The 23,811-nt window shown below is 37.8% G+C and overlaps 1 protein-coding gene across 1 annotated transcript in view; it reads right to left on the reverse strand.

Annotated features, from left to right (window-relative positions):
- The window catches only part of ALDH1A1 (aldehyde dehydrogenase 1 family member A1), a 55,258-nt gene that overhangs the window by 29,700 nt on the left and 1,747 nt on the right, over window positions 1–23,811 (reverse strand). The window contains exon 2 of the mRNA XM_036856601.1: window positions 6,506–6,610. Within this exon, the coding sequence (XP_036712496.1) occupies window positions 6,506–6,610 (105 nt within the window). The remainder of the gene's footprint in view (window positions 1–6,505; window positions 6,611–23,811) is intronic.

A 23,811-nucleotide genomic window follows, 5' to 3' on the forward strand; every position in this document is an offset into this window, starting at 1 on the left:
TCCACAAATCATGGTACCTCTTAGGCCAGTGGGTTGTCTTTTGTGCAGGAGCCATAGTTTCCTTAAAGAATCTGAAGGGAAAATTGTCCTAAATTTTTTTAAGTTGCTCAAATTAAGCTGAACCCATTCAACGATGATACCTTCCCCTTTGGGAGGCATGGATCTCAGATTAATATTCCCTGCCTTTGATTATATTCAGTCAAGAAGTCCCAAACTGGGAATTCCCTGGTGGTCCAGTGGTTAGGACTCCACACTTCCACTGCAGGGACACGGGTTTGATCCCTGGTCGGAGAACAAAGATCCCACATAGCGCAAAAAAAAAAAAAAAAAGACGTCCCAAACTTACAAGTCTGCATATTAAAATACAAGAAAAGTAAATTATTTTTACATTATTTATCACCACACTAAGATGATCTTGGGCCAGAGGGATATTTTACAAGTATAATTTGGTCTGATTAAGTGATAATATTATCACAATACAGACTACAAGCAAACATTCTTTCACTGTAACCATCATACACTTGTGTATCTTTTCCTTTTTTAAAAAATTTTTTAATTTAATTTAATTTTTTTTTATACAGCAGGTTCTTATTAGTCACTTGTGTATCTTACTGTCTAACTTTTGAGAGAATAGTGATTATATACAATAAAATACATGTATTCTTACTCTCCCTTCGTGAGAAATATATATTCAGTCATATTTTGGGCATTCATTTAATCACATTGATTGCTTATATTTGGACATTGTTTTATGCCATAGGTTCTCACCTTTTCCAAATTATATTGGAAGAGCACTGTTGAAAAAAATTAAAAAGCAAACCACAAGAATCTGAAATTGCCAGCATGATCTGTGGATACCACAGCTTATAAAATACATGCTGCTCTGTGTTTGCAAAGGTCTGTGTGACACAGCTTTCATTTGGACCCTTCTGCTTAGTGTTCCATCATCAGCCTTAGCCAAATATGGTTTATCATAGGCATCCTGGCCTCTCAAAGGGATATGGAATAATTGGCTTCAAGACAAGTAACTCTGCCATATGGAAAGTATGTTCCTGGAGAATGCTGCTATAAATAAAGATGTGTTTGTGGTTATATCCTTTGGATCATACTCCTCCTTTTCTCATATATTTTATCTTGCTGGCACAGAAATAGAATAATGGTAGTTAACATATAGGTCTGGAACAAAACAACCCTGATCTGAATTCTGGTTCCTCACCTATTAGCTATGTAAGCTTTGAAGCATCCATCTATTCGTTCATCCATCTATCTAAAGATTTGCTAAACACTCTATTCTGTAGCATTCTTATCATCAGGCTGCTAACGATAAAGTAGTGAAGTAAAGAGACTGGCCTTTTGAAAATTCCAATTGTGTGGGAGAAACATACAACCAAATAATCACATCATTATTATAAACCATGAGAAATATTCTGAAGTGAACTATATTGTGATATGACTTCTCTCACCTTTGGTTTTCTTATCTTTAAAATAGGGATAATTGACCTCATGGAGTTGTGTTGAAGATTGAATAAGGTGACACTTGAAATACATTTTCTGTGACAGCCATTATGTTAAGTGTTCATTAAATGGTAGTAAGTGCTATTGGAATCAGAGCAGTCAAAACAACCTTAAAATAACTATCAGCAGTTGTAGTGTGTTTTAATCCTTCCTTTCAGTTTTCACTGCCCTGTATTATTTTAGGCTGTCGTTATCTCGTATTGTTGCTAGCCTTCCTAAGTACATTTTCTTCTCTCCCCGAACTGTCTTGCCTATTGCTACCAGGCTAATCTTCCTCAAATAATTTGACCTTATCACTTTCCCTTTCCAATATTTGCAAATGCTCCCTTTGCCCACGGTCCTTAGGTCAGACTTCTCTTTCTGATTTTCAAAGCCTAGCATTTTGGGGCCCCACTTCACCTACTCAAACTTGTGCTCACATTTTTTCTACTCTGTCTGGCCCAACTACTTCTCACCTTTGCTCCTATAATTCTTCTCGCCTAGAATGTTCTACCAGCACACCCCTTTCCTTTCAAAATCCTACATATTCTTTAAGACCCAGCTCAAATATCACAACCTACCTAAACCCTTGCCAGACTAATCCAGCTTGATAATAGCTACTAGTTAAGAGCTTACTAAGTTCCTGGTGCTATGCTAAACCCTTTATAACCCCACAGTTACTGCTGTAGTTAAGCATCACAGACCTTGTTTTATAGGACAGGAAATCTAGCAGATAGTAGAACCAAAATTTAGTCCCAAATCTGACTCCAAAATCCAGTTGTATAGCTCTTCAAGACTATCCTGATAATGATCTCATTTGCAATGAATACTCACTGCTATCTCTATTATAAACTATAATACTTCTTACTATTTGGGTCTACAATAGGCAGGTTATAAATATTTAATAAGTTTATTATGCATCTTATAAACTCATTATGTTACATTGATTTCATATAAGGGTGCTCCTTATATAAATAATTTTCTTATATTGATATTTACAAAATAATTCATATCTTAATTGATTCCATTGTGTAACAAAGCTTTTACATTAACCAAAACTATTAGGCATAAGGGGTTTTTGTAAATTATTATTATTATTATTTTTATTCCAAGACGACTATTTCTTGGATTTTTAATCCAGGACTAGCATTTCCAAGGACATAATTTTTTAACTAACTAGAAAACAATATGATACCATTAACTCAGATTTTCTACCATCAGTAATACTTTTACCTTATAGTGTTTAAAATGTTCCTTTTTTGAAGTAAGGGACCACAAGTTGAAGAGATGAAATTAAGGAAGGACTGAACTCTTCCATCCCTCCCAGACCGTGCATTTCCATATTAAATTTGTTCAGATTTGGAGAAAGTAGTTATCAGACCAGTTTTACACCTGTCATAGGCACTTACTTTAATGGACATTTACTTTTATCCCCACCAATTATTTGTTAGGTCATGCTTTAGTATTAAAAGCAGTTTTCAGGATTAGTCAATATAGCCCAAAAGAGCCACTGAAGTGAAAAGAAAACAGTTCCCACCCCCATCTGTGCTTTTCTTTGTAACCTGCATTTGTTCTTGCCCTTCCTCCTTTCTTTATAGTACCATTGAAAGGCGGTATGTAGCCCATTGTTAGCTCCATTCTACTCATCAATTAAATCCTTAAAACCTCTTGGCTCATTATCTAAAGAGTCAGTTCCAGAATATTAGGTTTACTGTGACCATGTAATTTACTAGATTTGTACCTTTCACTAAGCAACGTTGGAAGTTACTATACATTTGTCAGCAGAATTGTGAGAACAGCAATAATTATTTTAAAACAAATGCTGGTAGATCATTTCAAAAAAGAATATGACGACAAGAGCACTGGATCTTAAGCAAACAGTTGCTTACTATGGACAGTTTATACCATAAACAATCTAACTTGAGAGATCAAGTATCCAGCCAACTCCATTAGCATGGTGACCTGATTTGAAGCTTTGCTGGACTTTAATGAATGTTTTTAAACCACATTTGCACAGACAGTTCTGCCCTACTAAGAGCAGGAGTAATTGTCAATAAGCAGAGAGCAAATAGATATCAAATATTTCTAAAGCTTCAGGTGTGATCATCAGCTTTCCCTCACTACACTTTAGGAAGAGTGTAAATCTCACCAATGATACCAAGAAAAGTCTTCAGATTGCCTGACAAGATTTCACCTGGAATTCCAGGCACAGATTTGTTTTACTGAGGAAACTAATCTCAGAAGCTAGTGGCAAAGCGAGATGTCCAAGGCCCAAGAGCTAAAGCATCAAGAATTGTTTTTTTCTTTCGTTAATGCCAACTGCACACAGTTCTGCAGTCTCCCTCCTGAGTGGCATTTATACCTCTGGAGAGAAAGCGTAGGCAGCTGTCAGGGGCTCAACTCTGCCCTCATCTTGTCCTTTATTGCTTTTCCCACCTCTTCAGGGTTGTCAGAGCCACCCAAGCAACTAGAAGGACATTTGAGGTCACGTAATGCTGGGTAGACCTCTAGAAGTCTCTGATAAAAACTATTCTTCTTTATTGAATGTGAAGAATCAATTTTTCTCTTATTTCTGGGAATGGCTAATAGGACCCAGGGTTCTGGGTTTCCTAGAGCACATTGCTAGGTATCATCAGTATTTTTCTGCCTAAGTTTGGTCTTGTGCCATTTCATAGAGATGCAGAGTGATTATCATAGCACAGTTTCCAATCATCAACTTTCTTACCTGTCAGAACCCATGCTTCCTACTAAATGCTAACACCTGAGAGGAGATACAACTTACGGTTTAATACATTAGTTCAGTGGTTCTCAAAGTGTGTTCCCCTACCCTCACCCCAAACGGCAGCATCGGCATCAGCTAAGAATTTGTCAGAAACGCAAATGCTCAGGTCTCACTCTAGAATTATTGAAACAAACTCAGGGTGGGTGGGGTCCAGGGATCTGTGTTTAACAAGCCTTCCAAGAAGTTCTAAAGCACCAAAATTTCAAGAATCACTGCTTTTAGTCAGTAGTCATTTTAGTACTAGATTCCTAAGGTAAGGTGTATGAGGTATATGGAAACAAAGCTTGATGAAGGAGAAAATGATTTCATTTATCCATTATCTATAGGGTGTTGGATACCATGGGCATAAAGGTGAGATGTAATGTCAATCTCTACAAGAAGCATATTGTCTCAGACAAATTAACCAATAAGCAGTAAAACACAAGGGTTAGAATATAAGTATAAGTGATGTTCTTCAATGACATAGAAGAGAGCAATTCTACCTGCGAAGGTTAGAGAAGGCTTTAAAGAAGTGTAATACCTATAATGATTGAGGCTACATTATATGCCTGGCACTGTTAAAACACTACGTATTTTCTTATTTAAGCTCCCCCAAGTTTTTCCTATCTCCCTGTTCTGCACAAAAAGGAACAGGAGCTCAAAGAGGGTAAATGGTCAATGCAAATGTGGAACTTCTGTGCCCTTACCACAGATGGTGACTTGAACTAGGTCCCAAGGACTGCACTGTGGCTGTGGCCCAGAGGCAGCGATCAACATGCAATGTTTGGGGCATGGTACTGGGCACCGTAAGGTTGGAACTCTTACATTGATGAGGAAAACTGGAAGCCAGAAGCAAAGGTTTTTTTTTTCCCCCCCAGAGGCAATGAGAAGCCCTTGAAGAATTTATGCACGGGTGAACTCTGGTATATAGAAAGTGAAATCTGAAAGCAGGTGACATGTGTCTCCATTCTATGTTGCTTCTACTTCTCAAGCTGTTGACTAAGCTCAAGCTCTGTCTAAACTCTGCATCCTTGCCCCTCGAGGCATGGGTCTTATTTCTTCTGATAACACTGCAACCTGAATCCAGGGCCTTTCCTAAATCCCAAAGAGCCCCTCAGGTCTATCACTATTTTCAAATAGGTTTGCAAGGTGTAATACCTTGAGATTAGTTGATTGGGAAGAAGATAGCAAAAGAATGGAGACAGAACAGGAACACATGATTGCTACCATGAACTGAACATAGTGTCGAAAGTAGTATTATCCTTGGATTTTGCTGACTTCATCTTCCAATAAGTAGTCTTTTCATGCAGCAAAATATTTTACCTCTTTATATCTTACATGACAGAAATTAAAAGCTTGATAACATCTGGACAGCTAAAGACCAGAAAAATCATTTCAAATTAGACCATATGCTTTTTAAGGTATGTGTTCAGATAAAAATTCTGAAGGCTTTTATACTCTCTTCACTCCCTGGCCTATTTAATATTACCCTCTCTTTTATAATGATCACAAGGTAAGGCAGTAGCCCTGCCAGACACAGGCTCCCGGGACAGAAGCACAGCAGCTGAACGCTGATTTCATTATTTATTAGCAATATCTTCTTGAGTAAATTACTCAACCTTTTCATTCTGCTGTTTCATCATCATTTGTAAAAGTGGCTAACAGCAGTACGTAGGGTTGCTTTGTGTATTAAATTTTTTTTTAATTTGTATTAAAAATTATCATTATAAAAGTTAACTTTTGTTGTTAGTATTATTAGATAGCAAGCAACAACACTTAATTTGTGATTCAATTTCTATCACTTTAAAATTCAATTTTTAAGGTACTGATCAATATAAATTCAATGATTTTTAATGAAATAACTAGGCAATGTATCATCACAAAAGTCCTATATTAAGATTTTTTAGTTTCCTTTTGCAACTTAAAAAATTTTGTATGAATAAAGGATGCCTCTGCTTTTTAAATGTATGACCACTCACTTCATATGCAGTCTATTTGTACAATAAATACAGACACTATTTGAATTGAAAAGCAAGGAAAATAATATGCAAAGAATCACCACACCCAGAAGCTCAAGCACAGGCTCATCATCATTGCATGACTAGTGAGCACCCATTATGTACCAAGAACATTTCCCCAGATGCCCTGGAAACCATGTTTTCATGTTTCATGACATGTCTATTTGAACATGGAAGGAGGTTGGGAGCTCAGAATGGTGGCATAAAATGGAACTAGTGTTATAAAACTTACCTTATCTCCTTCTTCTACCTCACACAGTTTCTCCTCAGTTGCAGGATTAAAGACTGGAAATTTCTTGCCACTCACTGAACTATGCCATTCATTGTTTATGAAGATCTGCAGAAGAGGAGAAAAGGTAAATAAAAAGGTATTTAAGGGCAGAGTCAAGATGGTGGTGTAGGAAGACATGGAGTTAGCATCTCCCCACAACTAGGGTGACTGCCAGCTGCTGGTGGGGGACTCTGACGCCCAAGGAGACGGGAGGAACCCCAGAGTGAACTGGTAGGATGTAGGGGGACTGAGAGGGGAGGAGAAGTGGAGGCCAGACAGGATCGGTGCCCCTTAGACGGGGGAGATCAGGAGAGGCAGGAGGGAGGGACTCTCCGGGAAGAGCGGGAGAGGAGCGGAGGGCGATTGCCTGGCCCACTCGGGCCGGGGAGCCTGCTGAGCTCCTAAGCTGATCCCCTGCCCTCCAAAGCCCCCTCCAGGCCGTGTGTGTCCTTGGGGGCATAGGCTCAGGGAGATCAGGAGAGGCAGGCGGGAGGTGCCCTCCCGGAACCCAGACCAGAGGAGCAGTAGAGGAGAGGAGGGCATTTGCCCCGCCCACTCGAGCCCAGGAAGCCTGCTGGACTCCCAGGTGAGGTCCCCTGGCCTCTGAGACCGGGGCGGGGAGGGCACGCCTGTGCGCCTTCTGTTTCTTGAGCCTAAGCCCCACCCTCCCATGCCCCCAGGGCCTTTTCCAGCCCTGTGGGTCCTGAGCATTGGCCCCGCCCACCATCCAAACCTCACCCTTGCTTAGGCCCCACCCTCCACAGCCAAGGCCTTCCCCCCCTTTTTTTTTTTCTTTTCCCTCCTCCTCTTTTTTACTATTGTGGTACTGATGTACCTTCCAGTTGTTGATTCATCTATATTTTTATCTTTACATTCTTTCTAACATATCTGTTAGTTTCCTAGTCTAATTTTATTTTTTACTTTGTTATTGTTTTTTTGGTTTTTTTTTTTTTGCAACCCCACGCGGCTTGAGGGATCTTGGTTCACAGAGCCCAGGGTCGGGTGGAAGCTCCTGCAGTGGGAGCTCTGAGTCCAAACCACTGGACTAACAGAGAACCTCAGACCCCAGGGAATATATTCATCAGAGTGAAGTCTCACAGAGGTCCTCATCTCAGCACCAAGACCCAGCTCTACTCAATAGCCTACAAACTACAGTGTTGGAAGCCTCAGGCCAAACAACCAGTAAAACAGGAACACAATCCCACAAAAAAAAAAAAAAAAAGATGAGATGGCAAAATAATGTCACAGATGAAGGAGCAAGGTGAAAACCTACAAGACCAAATAAATAAAGAGGAAAGAGGCAATTTACCGGAAAAAGAATTCAGAGTAATGATAGTAAAGATGATCCAGAATCTCAGAAATAGAATGGAAGCATGGATTGAGAAAATATGAGAAATGTTTAACAAAGATCTAGAAGAAGTAAAGAACAAACAAACAGAGATGAACAACACAATACCTGAAATGAAAAATACACTAGAAGGAATCAATAACAGAATAACTGAGGCAGAAGAATGAATAAGTGAGCAGAAAGACAAAATGGTGGAAATAACTGCCAAGGAGCAGAATAAAGAAAAAAGAATGAAAAGAATTGAAGACAATCTCAGAGACCTCTGGGACAACACTAAATGCACCAACATTTGAATTATAGGGGTCCCAGAAGAAGAAGAGAAAAAGAAAGGGTCTGAGAAAATATTTGAAGAGATTATAGTGGAAAACTTCCCTAACATGGGAAAGGAAATAGTCACCCAAGTCCAGGAAGCACAGAGAGTCCCATACAGGATAAACCCTAGGAAAAACACACCAAGACACATATTAATCAAACTAACAAAAATTAAATTCAAAGAAAAAATATTAAAAGCAGCAAGGGAAAAACAAAAAATAACATACAAAGGAATCCCCATAAGGTTGTCAGCTGATTTTTCAGTGGAAACTCTGCAGGCCAGAAGGGAGTGGCAGGATATACTTAAAGTGATGAAAGCGAAAAACCTACAACCAAGATTACCCAGCAAGGGTGTCATTCAGATTCGATGGAGAAATTAAAAGCTTTTCAGACAAGCAAAAGCTAAGAGAATTCAGCACCACCAAACCAGCTTTACAACAAATGCTAAAGAAACTTCTCTAAGCAGTAAACACAAGAGAAGAACAAGACCCACAAAAATAAACCCAAAACAAGTAAGAAAATGGTAATAGGAACATACATATCAATAATAACCTTGACTGTAAATGGATTAAGTGCTCCAACCAAAAGACACAGGATTGCTGAATGGATACAAAAACAAGACCCATCTATATGCTGTCTACAAGAGACCCACTTCAGACCTAGGGACACATACAGACTGAAAGTGAGGGGATGGAAAAAGATATTCCATGCAAATGGAAATCAAAAGAAAGCTGGAGTAGCAATACTCGTATCAGATAAAATAGACTTTAAAATAAAGACTGTTACAAGAGATAAGGAGGGACACTACATAATGATCAAAGGATCAATCCAAGAAGAAGATGTAACAATTATAAATGTTTATGCACCCAACATAGGAGAAATTCAATACATAAAGAAAATGCTAACAACCATGAAAGGAGAAATCAACAGTAACACAATAATAGTAGGGGACTTTAACACCCCAATTACACCAATGGACAGATCATCCAAACAGAAAATAAATAAGGAAACACAAGCTTTAAATGACACAAGACCAGATAGATCTAACGATATTTATAGAACATTCCACCGAAAAGTGACAGAATACACTTTCTTCTCAAGTGCACACAAACATTCTCCAGGATACATCACATCTTGGGTCACAGATCAAGCCTCGGAAAATGTAAGAAAATTGAAATTGTATCAAGCATCTATTCTGACCACAATGCTATGAGATTGGAAATCAATTACAGGGAAAAAAACCGTAAGAAACAAAAATACATGGAGGCTAAACAGTGTGCTACTAAATAATCAAGAGATCTCTGAAGAAATCAAAGAAGAAACAAAGAAATACATAGAAACAAATGACAACAAAAACACGAAGACCGAAAACCTATGGGATGAAGCAAAGGCAGTTCTAAGAGGGAAGTTTACAGCAATTCAATCTCACCTCAAGAAGCAAGAAAAATCTCAAATAAACAATCTAATGCTACACTTAATCACTAGAGAAAGAAGAACAAAGAGAACCCAAAGTCAGTAGAAGGAAAGAAATCATAAAGATCAGAGCAGAAATAAACGAAATAGAAACAAAGAAAACAATAGCAAAGATCAATAAAACTAAAAGCTGGTTCTTTGAGAAGATAAACAAAATTGATAAACCCTTAGCCAGACTCATCAAGAAAAAAAGGGAGAGGATGCAAATCACTAAAATTAGAAATGAAAAAGGAGAAATCACAACTGGCACTGCAGAAATACAAAGGATTATAAGAGACTACTACATACAATTATATGCCAATAAAATGGAGAACCACAAAGAAATGGACAAATTCTTGGAAAGGTACAATTTTCCAAGACAGAACCAGGAAGAATTAGAAAATATAAACAACCTATCACAAGTAATGAAATTGAAACCATAATTAAAAATCTTCCAACAAACAAAAGTCCAGGAACAGATGGCTTCACAGGCGAATTCTATCAAACACTTAGAGAAAAGCTAACACTGATCCTTCTCAAACTCTTCCAAAAAATTGCAGAGGGAGAAACACTCCCAAATTCATTCTATGAAGCCACCATCACCCTGATACCAAAACCAGACAAAGATGTCACAAAGAAAGAAAACTACAGGCCAATATCACTGATGAACATAGATGCAAAAATCCTCAACAAAATACTAGCAAACAGAATCCAACAACACAGTAAAAGGATCATACATCATGATCAAGTGGCATTTATCCCAGGGATGCACGGATTTGTCAATATATGCAAATCAATCAGTGTGATACACCATATTAACAAACTGCAGAATAAAAATCATATGATCATCTCAATAGATGCAGAAAAAGCTTTTGACAAAATTCAACACCCATTTATGATAAAAACTCTCCAGATAGTGGGCATAGAGGGAAACTACCTCAACATAATAAAGGCCATATATGACAAACCCACAGCAAGCATCATACTCAATGGTGAAAAACTAAAAGCATTTCCACTAAGATCAGGAATAAGACAAGTATGTCCACTCTCACCACTCTTATTCAACAAGGTTTTGGAAGTCCTAGCCATGGCAATCAGAGAAGAAAAAGAAATAAAAGGAATACAAATTGGAAAAGAAAAAGTAAAATTTCACTGTTTGCAGGTGACATGATTTTCTATACATAGAAAATCCTAAAGACGCCACCAGAAAACTACTAGAACTAATGAATGAATTTGGTAAGGTTGTAGGATACAAAATTAATGCACAGAAATCTCTGGCTTTCCTATACACCAACAACGAAAACTCAGAAATAGAAATTAAGTAAACACTCCCATTTACCATTGCAACAAAAAGAATAAAATACCTAGGAATAAACCTGCCTAAGGAGGCAAAAGACTTGTACTCAGAAAACTATAAAACACTGATGAAAGAAATCAAAGATGACATTAACAGATGGAGAAATATACCATGTTCTTGGATTGGAAGAATCAACATCGTGAAAATGTCTATACTACCCAAAGCAATCTACAGATTCAATGCAATCCCTATCAAACTACCAATGGCATTCTCCACAGAATTAGAACAAAAAATCTTACAGTTAGTATGGAAACACGAAAGACCCCGAATAGCCAAAGCAATCTTGAGAAAGAAAAACAGAGTTGGAGGAATCACGCTCCCTGACTTCAAACTATACCACAAAGCTACAGTAATCAGGACAGTATGGTACTGGCACAAAAACAGAAATATAGATCAATAGTACAGGATAGAAAGCCCAGAGATAAACCCACGCACATATGGGCACCTAATTTATGACAAAGGAGGCAAGAACATACAGTGGAGAAAAGACAGCCTCTTCAATAAGTGGTGCTGGGAAAACTGGACAGCTACATGTAAAAGAATGAAATTAGAACACTCCCTAACACCATACACAAAAATAAACTCCAAATGGATTAAAGACTCAAATGTAAAACAGACACTATAAAACTTTTAGAGGAAAACATAGGAAAAACGCTCTTTGACATAAATCGCAGCAAGATCTTTTTTGACCCACCTCCTAGAGTGACAGAAATAAAAAACAAAAAAAAAACAAATGGGACTTAAACTTAAAAGCCTTTGCACAGCAAAGGAAACCATAAACAAGACAAAAAGACAACCCTCAGAATGGGAGAAAATATTTGCAAATGAATTAACAGACAAAGGATTAATCTCCAAAATACACAAACAGCTCATGGAGCTCAATATCAAAAAGACAAACAACCCAATCCAAAAATGGGTGGAAGACCTAAACAGACATTTGACCAAGGAAGATACAGATGGCCAAGAGGCACATGATAAAATGCTCAACATCACTAATTATTAGAGACATGCAAATCAAAACTACAATGAGGTGTCACCTCATGCCAGTCAGAATGGCCATTATCAAAAAAGCTAGAAATAATAAATGCTGGAAAGGGTGTGGTGAAAAGGGAACCCTCCTACACTGTTGGTGGGAATGTAAATTGATACAACCACTATGGAGATGAGTATGGAGGTTCCTTAAAAATCTAAAAATAGAATTACCATATGACACAGCAATCCCACTACTGGGCATATACCCTGAGAAAACCATAATTTAAAGAGAGTCATGTACCACAATGTTCATTGCAGCACTATTTACAATAGCCAGGACATGGAACCAACCTAAATGTCCATCAACAGATGAACGGATAAAGAAGATGTGGCACATATATATACAATGGAATATTACTCAGCCATAACAAGAAACAAAATTGAGTTATTTGTAGTGAGGTGGATGGACCTAGAGTCTCTCATGTAGAGTGAAGTTACTCAAAAAGAAAAAAACAAATACCATGTGCTAACACATATACATGGAATCTAAAAAAAAAACAAAAAAAATGGTACTGATGAACTTAGTTGCAGGGCAGGAATAAAGAGGTAGGCATAGAGAATGGACTTGAGGACATGGGGTGGGAGGGTGAAGCTGGGGTGAAGTGAGAGTAGCATTGACATATATACTCTACCGAATGTAAAATAGTTGGCTGGTGAGAAGCAGCAGCATAGCACAGGGAGATCAGCTCAGTGCTTTGCGATGACCTAAAGGGGTGGCATAGGGAGGATGAGAGGGAAACTCAAGAGGGAGGGGATATGGGGACATATGTATGCATATGGCTGATTCGCTTTTTTGTGCAATAGAAACTAACATGGTATTATGAAGCAGTTATACTCCAATAAAGATCTATTTTTTAAAAAAGCATTTAAATATGCAGCAAATTTCGGAAGCTCTTTATAAACTTAAACTAAAGCACTACAGAATGCATAGGTGAAGCCAATGTTACAACCTCACCTCCCTCACCTACCTGCCCCCTCCAAGAATATTTTAGCTGTTTAAGACATTTTACACATACATTCACAGATACACACACACGCATGCACACATACACACACTAAAATAAGGTAATACTTTAAAATTTCACTAAGATATGAGGTCATTTAAAGAATAGAAAATACAGACTGGAGAAGGCAATCTAGAAAAAGATGCTGTTATCTGAAATAGCCATAAATTTGAGGTAAGAGCGAAGGCTTGAGTGGGCTTGATCTTTATGAATCACTGTCTATTTTCTACTTCAGATTCTGAACATGTTCATTTTGGGCTACTGGTGATTTGGTATCATAAGTGACTATTTTCTGATCCTTTATTTTACTGTCTTGAAAGTAGCCTGAGGGAGGATTTTAAAAGAAAATTGCTTAGAAAAAAATTGGCTAGTGACATTTTTTCATCGACTTTTTAAAGGCATAAGGGTTTCATTCTCCTTCTTAAAAGATTATCTAATAAATTATTTGTCCTCATTTGAAATCAGGTACTAGGTTTCTTAGTGCTATCTATGAGAAAGAGACCTGCATCTAAAGAAACAGAAGGATCTAGAAAATAATGGAATTTTGTTTTTTGTACACAATAAAAAAATAAGAATATTAAGAAGTGTTAGTATGTCATCATTTAAAAAGTCTGAGTTTCAACTTTTGCAGCCCTGAGTTTGCATTTCATTATGGAAATTAACAGAGTTTTGATATTCATCTTTTCATAGAATAAAAACATTTGATGAGGCCAAATTAAGAAGTACTACTTATGTGATGAATAAAGTTATGTTTGTCTGTTTTTCTGGTTTATCCTCAGAATAAAAAATTCCCAGCCGAAGTGTCCAAGGTGTGCGACACAATCCCAGTCCTCAAGTGACCTTAACCTCAGTAAAGAACTCTTAAATAAATAACTTAAAATTGAATCAAAGGACCTAGAATCCAGTAGCTACATATGGGTAAGATCTATAATATTCTGCACGTGAGTACACTCTGATATTTTGATTTGCTAAAAAACAAGGGGAAGGATAAGTCTCCTTCTTTGCCTGTTCCTGCCAATATAACCTATGTATTTGGAGGCGTTCAAAAGAATTGTGGTGCTAGCCTGGAACTGACAGGAAAAAGATGTGGGCGTGAAAAAATAAAGGGGGAGGGGTGCAAAGCAGTTCAGATAAAGAGACTAGATGTCCAAAGACACATACATGGAGGTTTGAGAAAGATAGAGGTATCAAGAAAATCCTTGTTTCTCTGATAGGGTAATGGAATACAGACGAAGAGCATAAAACTCCTCTTAGCCTCCAAAAAAAAAAAAAAATATTGGCATCTTAGTTCAACTTGAAGGAAGATAAATTCAGATTAAAACTACTGACTTGCTCAACGTCTCTTGGAGTGAATCAGCATTCTAGCTATCAAAAACACATTTTATGGAATCCTGTAATTACTCTTTTTTTTTTTTTTTGTAATTACTCTTAAAGAGTATTCTCTTTCATGCGTCTTTAGCCTTTACCTCTTATTTTTCCCCACGTGGGATCGCTGGGAAGCACCTCGATCTAAGTGTCCCAAGTTCAGCTCACTGTCATCTCTAGCTTTATGCTGCTCTCACCTCAAACTAAGGTTCTAAAACTTGCTCTTGCATTCTCTCTCTTACATGCACACACACTTTCCCTCTTCTGTTAATGGCACACAAAATCCCTACTCATCCTTTTGTATCACTATGTTTTATACTATCATAAAAAAGCTTTTCCCTGTTCTCCCTGCCCCCCACCTCTGCCTAATTGAAATTTAATTTTTACCGTTAACATAATCTTCCTAAGCCAGGCCAGTTGAAATTTTGTCCCCTCCTCAGAACACTTAGGTGGTTCTCCATTCTCAAACTACTGAGCATGGCATTTGAGGTGTCTTATGGTTTGGCCCCAATGTCCTTTTCTAACCTTTTATCCCACTCTTTCCTCAATTTACCCTTTATTTCAGCCTCATTCTACTGTCTCAAATACCATGGATTTTTTTCTCCTCCATACCTTGATTCATGCTGTTCCTCAGACTGGAGTTTCAATATTTTCTTCTCCTCATACTTCAAACTCTTTTAAAATGTCATTTCCTCATGAAGATTTCACTAGTCTGTCCAATTGGATTTAACCTCTTTTTTTCTCTTTCCTAACATAGCATTTTAATATCCTACTATTAAATTACTTATTATGTTCTGTTTTGAATTAAAGCTCGCTATCTACATATCAGCTCATCAAATTATAAACAGAAAACTAAAGACATCATGGTACTTGCTCTAGATTCTTGAGCCAGCCTTGCAAAACTTGATTCAGATTCATTCACAGATGTCTAATTCTGCCTCTTCTCTGCCCTAAAGATAGTATCCCCTCCTCCAACTTTATATCTCTAAACTAAGAGAGCACAAAGTCTCACCCTGTCAGAGATATGCCCAGCATTCCACCCTTCCACAGTATAATTTCACCAAAACTCTCATAAAAAGAAGAGACAGAATGTAATATAATATAATATATATCAAAATATAATATATATCAAAATATAATAATATTTTGATAGGCCTGTGTTGAAGCTTTCCAGCTCCCACCTAAGTCCTCTCACCCTGATAATTTGTGGTTTCAACTTTCAATAATACGCTCTCAATATATTATAACTTACTTTAATCCCTTCATACAATCTCTTTTGGTGAAAGAACCATTACAATATGTATGTGCCATCTACTTTCATTATCAGGCTCTTGCATTTAAACTGTACATAAAACTCCCCTTTCAGATTAAAGTCAGTGAATATTTTGTAAATGAGCATTAGAGTAAGAACACAAATTTATCTGTCAGCCTCCAGGCAACTGAAGAGATCAGTTGTAGATGATCCCAAATTACCAGCAGCTAGTCTGCATTATTCAGTTTTAACCTTTAATAAAGGAAAACACAGTGAACTTAATTTTTGTGTGAATTTGTGCTTACACTCACACAATCCCAAATGGTCACTTTTCTTTTATCAGAAAAGTGTTTGTCAAATAATGTGTAGATACCTGAGAAATACTCTGTAAGGTCATATGGAAACATGGAAGATGAGTGAGCTATGGCCCCTGCTTCCAAGTGGTTTATGATCTAAGAGGAGAGTATATTTATATCAAGGTCAGCCAGTAAAGAATTAAAGATTGTAGAGTACAATGACCAAAGCAGTGCTTTAGTCAGTAAATTGCAGAGTGAAACTCATGGAAGAGAGGAGCATGGGCTGGAAGAATGCAATCTGGAAGATAGGGTTGGTAGAACAAAAGGAAAACAAGGGGCAGAAGGAGGGAACCCTCTTGGGGTATTTGGAACACAGTAGAGAGATCAGCCCCAGGCAGAGGGTTCCAGTGCAAACAAGTCTTAGATAAGTTCCAACAGTGAAAATGAAGCCAGTGTGTGGTGGATCTTGATACCTGAGTGACTCTATTCTGGATGTCATAAGGGAGGGACAGGATCAAATGGATGTTTTAGCAATATTGATTTTAATGTACCCAAAATGGATTTGAGGAGCACAAACAGTCCAGGGGATTTGCCTGGAGACCACTTTAACATTCCAGGCATGACGTCTTAAGGCTTTAGAGGAGAATGACATAGCAGTATAGTCTGCAAATTATGAATGATACACATTCTCCCCCAAACAGCGGCCTTGCAGCGTAAAAACAAAACTCAGCACAGATTATGAGATGAAAGAGTCAAGCGTTGTACCATCTTTTTTTTCCCCTGAGCTGTGGAGAAGTTATTGATAGGGACTATCTTAATCATCTTTTTTTCTGTTTTAATTTTATTGGGTTTATATTTGCCTTCCAGCTAACTGTGTGACTGAATATTTTTGAATAACCATCCTTCCTATAGTTATATAAAACGGTTATATGGAGATGTGTAGGTTAATGAATGTTTATTATAATGATTATGAAACCTATTTTAGGCCTGTTGAAATGATCTATCATGGTTACAACCTCATTTTCCATTTGCTGATTGCCTTTAGCAAGTTTAGGGGGAAAAGGATCATGCTATAAAAGTAAAAAAAAAAAATTATTAGATCCTATTTAACCATTATGTTAACTATATTCTAATTATGAATTTTGGACTCAGGATAATATATATGTGCAGTAGACTCAACTTAAAGTCCACAATATTGATGGGAAATTATAGATGCCTATTCATACTCTTAAACTTCAAGTGCTTCTTATTTGGGGAAACAATCAATGGAAATGTTGAAGCAACTTAAAAATTGATTTTTACTCTTTCGATTTTAGATATGTCAGATTGTAAGAGATGCATTACATAACCTTTGATAAAAAAAAAAAGCGGCTGTTTCCTGAATGTAGTTTAGTGTCCAACAATAAATCATAATTTTGAAGGAAAAAAAGGCTTTCCTGAGGAAAAGTTATTATATCTTAGTGTGTTTAGTATAAAGCTACAATTCTAAATAAATAAGCACTTTCTTCAAAATATGTCTGGCTTAGATCAAGTTAGGTTTGACTAATAGGCAAATAAAACCTATTAGCCTTATCTGCTGATATGAGATTTTTGGAACCTGTCGGCTCCCTTCAACAGTCACTCGGGGAGCCCTAAATTCACATTATCTCTGTAGAACTGCAACCTGGCCAGCGGCTCCAGATGCCGTAAGAGAAGCCAGTGCTTTCTTGGTGGCAGAGAGATTTTAACAGATTTCACATTTTCAACGTACAAAGAATTTCTTTTCAGTCATGCCAAGAGTGAGGAAGTTTGATGAGATTCTCCATCTTATGTCACCTGTGTGAAATTCCAAACCTGAGAGCCTGGGTCTCGGGCATGTGAAGCGATGGGTACTGTTGTATAGGAAGTGACGGATGCTGTAAATGTGTAAACTTTTCTCAGCATTAGGAACCTAAAAAGCACCAAAGACCCTGAGGGTGGGGAGTGGGGGCAGGGAGAAAGAACAAGATGGGGGTTCAATAATAAGAGAGACTGAACAAAAGTCAGGTGTTAAACATTTAAAAGAATCAAAGCTAGATCTCTGGCAACTGCTTTCAACCCAAACCTGAGGCTGCAAAGCAAAATGTTGAGACTCAAAGTAAAAAAGTCTAAAAGGAAATTAAGGAGGAAATAACAGATGGCAAGAAAATACTTAACTGCAGTCAAAAGAATGAAAACAAAATGAGGGGGTGACCAAAAGAAAAGTAGGAGAAATAAAATTTTCCTTTTATTTCTGTTTTATATTATAGTCTGAGTTCAGTAACATGAATGTATACTCTATTCTTTCTTGTTCTTTGAAAAACCTTTCAGCCTTTTCAATTCAATTAGGGGAAAAGAAAAGATGCTAAAGCATTTCTGTTGTGAGCCACAACTTCATTTTGTCCCATAAATGACAAAAACACTCGTCGATAATTTCCATACATCATATATACCCTATATCAAAGAGGTAAGATGCAGAAGCACTAGAAAGTTCTGTATGTATTTAATATTTAACAGTTATCAAGACCCAATAAGATAATTGCTCGCATATAAGCTTTCTTCCTTCTAAAGAAAGTGCCAAATGGAGAGCATAATTCAGTTGTTTGATATTTGCATTCCTTTGACTTCTGAAAAAGTATTGGGAGAGCAGTGGAAATAGTTAATGGGATCTGGGTGAGGCAGGTAGCGGTTCAGGCAAAATTTTAAGAACTGTGCTGTTTGTGCAGACCCCCAGCCAAGAAATATACATTAACAATTCCAACATTACAATAAAGGCATCAGGTAGAGATATTATAACATCAGAAATCCAATATTAACAACACTTTACATACCTGGCAAGCAACGCCAGTGTTTGTGGGAACTTTTGACAGACACACACGCACACATACATATGCACGTGTGTATACTCCAAATAAATCAGTGTGATGAAATCCAGTTTACACAAATATTTACTTTTCTGATTTGTAGATTAGCAGTGGCTCTTCATTAAATGTTTAATTATGAAGCAATTATTGCTCCTGTTCTCTGGAACATGGCTCTATGTTGCCACTTAAATCTGGTAATGTGTAATGCATTTGACCACAATTATAATAGCATTATGAAAATACAAACCACCACCACCACCACCACCACCACCCCCGCCCCCCCGCAAGCCATCTAATTGCTACTCTGAGACAGGTTTATGGCCATTTTATCAATGCCTGTATTCCCATGAGGGTTCTTTTTTGCTGATCTGGATTATATCATCCCATAGATTACCCATGCCATTTCAGAGGCACTAATCTAGCTTTGGGTTGCTCTTCAAATGAGTTGTTTCTCATACTCTTCAAGAGTTTTTCTCACCCCGCCCCCTTGGTCTGACAAGTAGTTAATGACAAATCCATTAGGTGAAGTCCAGTTTAAAGAAATCATGTGAACACTTGTAGTCCTGAGAGTCCTCATGAAATGGGAATAACACCCTCTTTTAGGGTATGTGCTGTTTACTTTAGGATTTTGTTGATTAGGTTTTCTTGAAGCCAGGCAGGTGCCAGAGAACAAAACAATTTGCCAAGACACTGTCTTCAGAGATGAGCTAAAATATTGCATTCTTAGAGAATGTTTATCTCCCAGGATCAAAATCAATAGTTGGTTTCATCACTGGTTTGTGGCCATGACATAGTTCCTGCTGGACTCAGGCACTAAAAGAGAAAGTAAGTGCTTCTGACCTGGCTGGGTGTGAGTGAGTTTCTGGGAGAAATAGGAAGTCAAGCCCCTAAGTAATTAGATGGTGATCACTGTAGGTAAGTTATAAGGCTGACCCAAAACTTTTAGACAGTTGCTGCTGGTCAATGGACCATGCTTTGAGTAGCATCAGCAAAACCTGTAAGTCTGTTAGAGATGCAGAATTCCATACCTCACCTCATACCTACAGCATCAGAATCTGCATTTCAACGTGGTCTCTAAGTGAGGCACTTACACAATCAAATTTGAGATATACTGCTCTAGAGTATCTTCTTTCTATTAGTCCACATGTTTAGGGATCTAGTGTCCAAATCATCTCTCTTCTCTTATCATCCAAATTTCCATTCTCTCTATTGGAGTAAGGAATGCACGATACAAATTAAATAACAGGTGCAAAAACACTTGTTAGAGACGATCCAGTGAGATTCAAATACTATTTTTAGTATTTAGGAAAAATATGAAATCATGTGGAAAAGAATCAGATCTGAAATAAGATTCAGAATCAAGTTCATTCTGTGTTTGCTTCTTAAAAGCTGTGTGACCTTGGGCAAGTCACTTAAGCTGAGCTCAGATCCCTCAGCTCTAAAATGGGTCACAAGTAACATCTTCCCAGCTCCTTCCCGGTGGTTAATTATGAACTTCAAATGAAACCAGCAGATGAAAGTAGTTTTGAACATTGACAAGCAGTGCAAGTATTTTTTCCACATACATTGGCAACTGAAAATTTTTAGAATTCTAGGAGTCATCTTGGGAAGGAGAGGGTTAAAGAGAGCCTGGACCAAGGAGCTAATAAGTGCTGGGCACTTTCCACAAATTACCTCACTTAATTCTCACAGCCACTTTCCAAGGTAGTCATTATTATTCCCAATTTACAGACAAGGGAACTGAAACTCAGGGAGATTAGAAGCTTGGCCAAGGTCATACCATTAAATAAGTAGAAGAGCTAGAAATTGAAGCCGGGTTTATCTTGTTAAGCCACTGCACCTTGCAGCCATCCAGCTATTTGTTCAACTGCTTCCAAGCCAAAAGCAAACAAAATATTGCTTCAGTCAGAGGGGACTTAAAAAGATTTCCCAAATGAAAGCAGTGCCATGGCACAATCGTCTTTGTCTTCAACATAAGTCCTGTCCTGTTTTAAGCACCCCTCAGTGGTTTCCCTCAAATGAAATCCATCAGGGAGTCTGGCTGGAGCCTCCATCTCAAGTCTTATCTCATTCATGCTCTCTCTTCCTCACTTTATTCTGGCTATGTTTGCCTTTTGATAGTTCTTTGAATATACCCAACTCTTGTCCGCAGACGTCCCTGCACGTGTTATTACCTCTGGATCTTTGTTTCCCCACTTTCCATGGCCACCTTATGCTCTGCATCCCTCAGGTTCCCCTTAACTGTCCCCTTCTTAAAGAGGCCTTCCCTGATACCTCCTCCAAAGTAACCTCTTCCCCTCATATTGTCTCGGCTTTGTTTTCTTCTTTTTAGCATTTACCACAATTTGTGATTAAAATATTTACTTACTTGCTTCCTTCCTTCCCACCCCACACCCTGCAGGAATATAAGCTCCATAAGGCAAGAATCATACTAGCTTTCTTATATCATAAGACAGAGCACAGAACAGTCATTCAATGATTTGTTAAATAAAGGGAGGTAAAATGGGAGAGAGGAAGGGAAAAAGGGAGAAATGAGTGAAGAGAGTGGAGTATTTGGAACTGCATGTGGCCTGAATTTGTTTGTTGTAAGAATTTAAAAGGAGATAATGGTAGGGGAAAAAAAAAAACCACTTTAAATTGTGCCTAGCACATAGTATTCAATGATTCATAACTCTTCTTTATCAAAAATATATCTTTAACCCACATGGGTTAAACAATAATACCAGAAATCTAGGAAAATATCTCCTCCTCTAACCAAAATGTATTATTTCCTATGGGTTGAAGAAATGCAGTTCATGTAGAAATTGCACACCTATGTCAAAGTCCTCTGCATCATGGTCTCTCCCAGCCCAAAGGCCGCCTTTTCAATCAAAGCAGAGAGTCTGTTTATTTCCAACCTTTCTTATTGTTCTCCTCTTTTCCTAAGTTGGTGGCAAACTTCCTCCTGTTGGCCTGGGAACAGCGGAGTAACAGCTGGAAAGGCTCATGGGCATGTCCCCTCCAGTAATCAGGAATAGACAAATGAAAGACAGAATAAAGATAAAATAGAATGTCAGCAACGCCATGTCCCAAAGTAGTGATATTGGTCTTAGACAAGTCACTTGTCGGTGTGAGGGCTGAGACTGCCAGCATTCCAAGTCTAGCTTTGTCGTTTACTAGCTGTGTAACTTAAGCCAAGTTACTTAGCCACTCTGTTCTTCAGTGTCCTCATCTCCAAACAGGAATAGTAACGTCCTCGTAGGGTCATTGTAAGGAGTAAATAAAATCATTGTAAAGGACTTAAACAGTCATTGGCACAGAGTAAACCCAATGAAACTTAACTATGATATTTCCTGTGTGTTGGGGGGTGTGCGGTGAAATGTCATTAGCTGATGAAGATCTTTTCTAGCATGAATAAATCATTATTCAATGAGTTACATTTAAGAGTCAAGTTAAATATTTTGGGGTTTGAATCCTGTCTGAGAAAGCTTTCTTCTTGAATTTTCTATTTGTCTTTTAAGGTAGAAAACAGTGTTGTGAAGGGAGACTGGAAAACAGATTTACCAAATCCTGTAAGAGAAAGTTCTTGATCCCTGAAATCCCAGACCAACCCCTGGAACTTCGCTCCAATGCGGTCCTGTCAGGTGGGGCATGACTGTGCAAGAAAGAGTGACAGAAAGCCTTGGAAAAGAGAATGATATGAGAGGGACACTTGTGGGAAACAGGTCTAGGAAAGGCTGAGTAAAAGAAGGCTCTGGAAAATTGGAAGGAATTCAGAAATATAAATAGGACTAGGATAGCTAATGTTAATCGATCACTTCCCATGTGCCAAGCACTATTTCAAGTGCTTTAAATTCATTAAACTCATTTAATGCTTTCTTCCACCTTAGGAATTCCTATTTTCCACGTAAGGAAACCAAGGCAGAGAGAGGTAATGTAGTTTGCCCAAAGATCACATAATTTCCGAAGAACCTCATCATTGAAAAGCTCAGCAAAACAGATGAGTTGGCAGATGTAAGGTTTGTTTAGAATTGGAAAGGGGGAAAATGAGAATAGAGATGAAATCTGAGTTTATGTGCATTTATAATGATGTTATTGAGGTTTTAAGATCTAAAAGCTTTGGTATCATTTTAGAAAGTATTTCTTAAACTCTGATCTCTGTTTTATGCACCTTAAAAAATTAAACCGACTGTACTAGAAAATAAGTCATAAGAGACAACGACGTCTTTTGTTTGGATGAGAGGCAGTCTCAAGCTTGAAAGGGCGTGTAGTTCTTCTACCAGAGTTGTAATAGTTTTTGGTTACTCAATTTTGCTTGTCTCTTCCCTCCGCCTTGCCCCAACGACCAATATATTCTAGCTATAATAAAGACGGACACTGAAACGGTGGGAGAAAAATAATAGAGTTTAGGGGCTAGCTATAGAAGGTAATTTCTCAGACACTATAAAATCCTTGCTTATTTGGTTTGCAACCAGGAAACTTAGTTAATAACCATCATTTTCCAACTCCTCTTGCAAGTGCAAATCCAATACAATTCTTCAGTGAGGCACAGTAAAAAGAAAATGCAAAGGCATTTGAAAAAGCTCACCCATTTAGATTTAATTACATACATAACTGGTGTCCTCCCAAGTGTGAAAATGCTGTAACCAATAAATCAGACAATAAAATGGTATCTGAGCAGAACAGATTTGTAGAGAAGATGTGTGAGCAATCAAAATTCACTGACTTGCACTGGGCATTTTTACCCAGAAAAGTTCTTATATGCAAGAGTAAATTCCTGCTCTTGGAATCTTGCCTCCTTTTGAACATGAAGGTCAGTTAGTTTCCCTAGAGGGTGTTCTTGTGTAATGACTTTTAAGTGAACAGGAGACTTTAATCTTAAAATCATCTCTATGTGTTAAAGAATCACTAGATCTGTGTTTGTATGTTAGATTTTAAGGACCATCTCATTTGTCTACTACTGTTTCTCGCATGTTTAATTAATAACTACTAAATGAAGCTTAATTTAG

The sequence above is a fragment of the Balaenoptera musculus genome, chromosome 6 (assembly GCF_009873245.2).
Source record: "Balaenoptera musculus isolate JJ_BM4_2016_0621 chromosome 6, mBalMus1.pri.v3, whole genome shotgun sequence".
Classification (NCBI taxonomy): domain Eukaryota; kingdom Metazoa; phylum Chordata; class Mammalia; order Artiodactyla; family Balaenopteridae; genus Balaenoptera; species Balaenoptera musculus.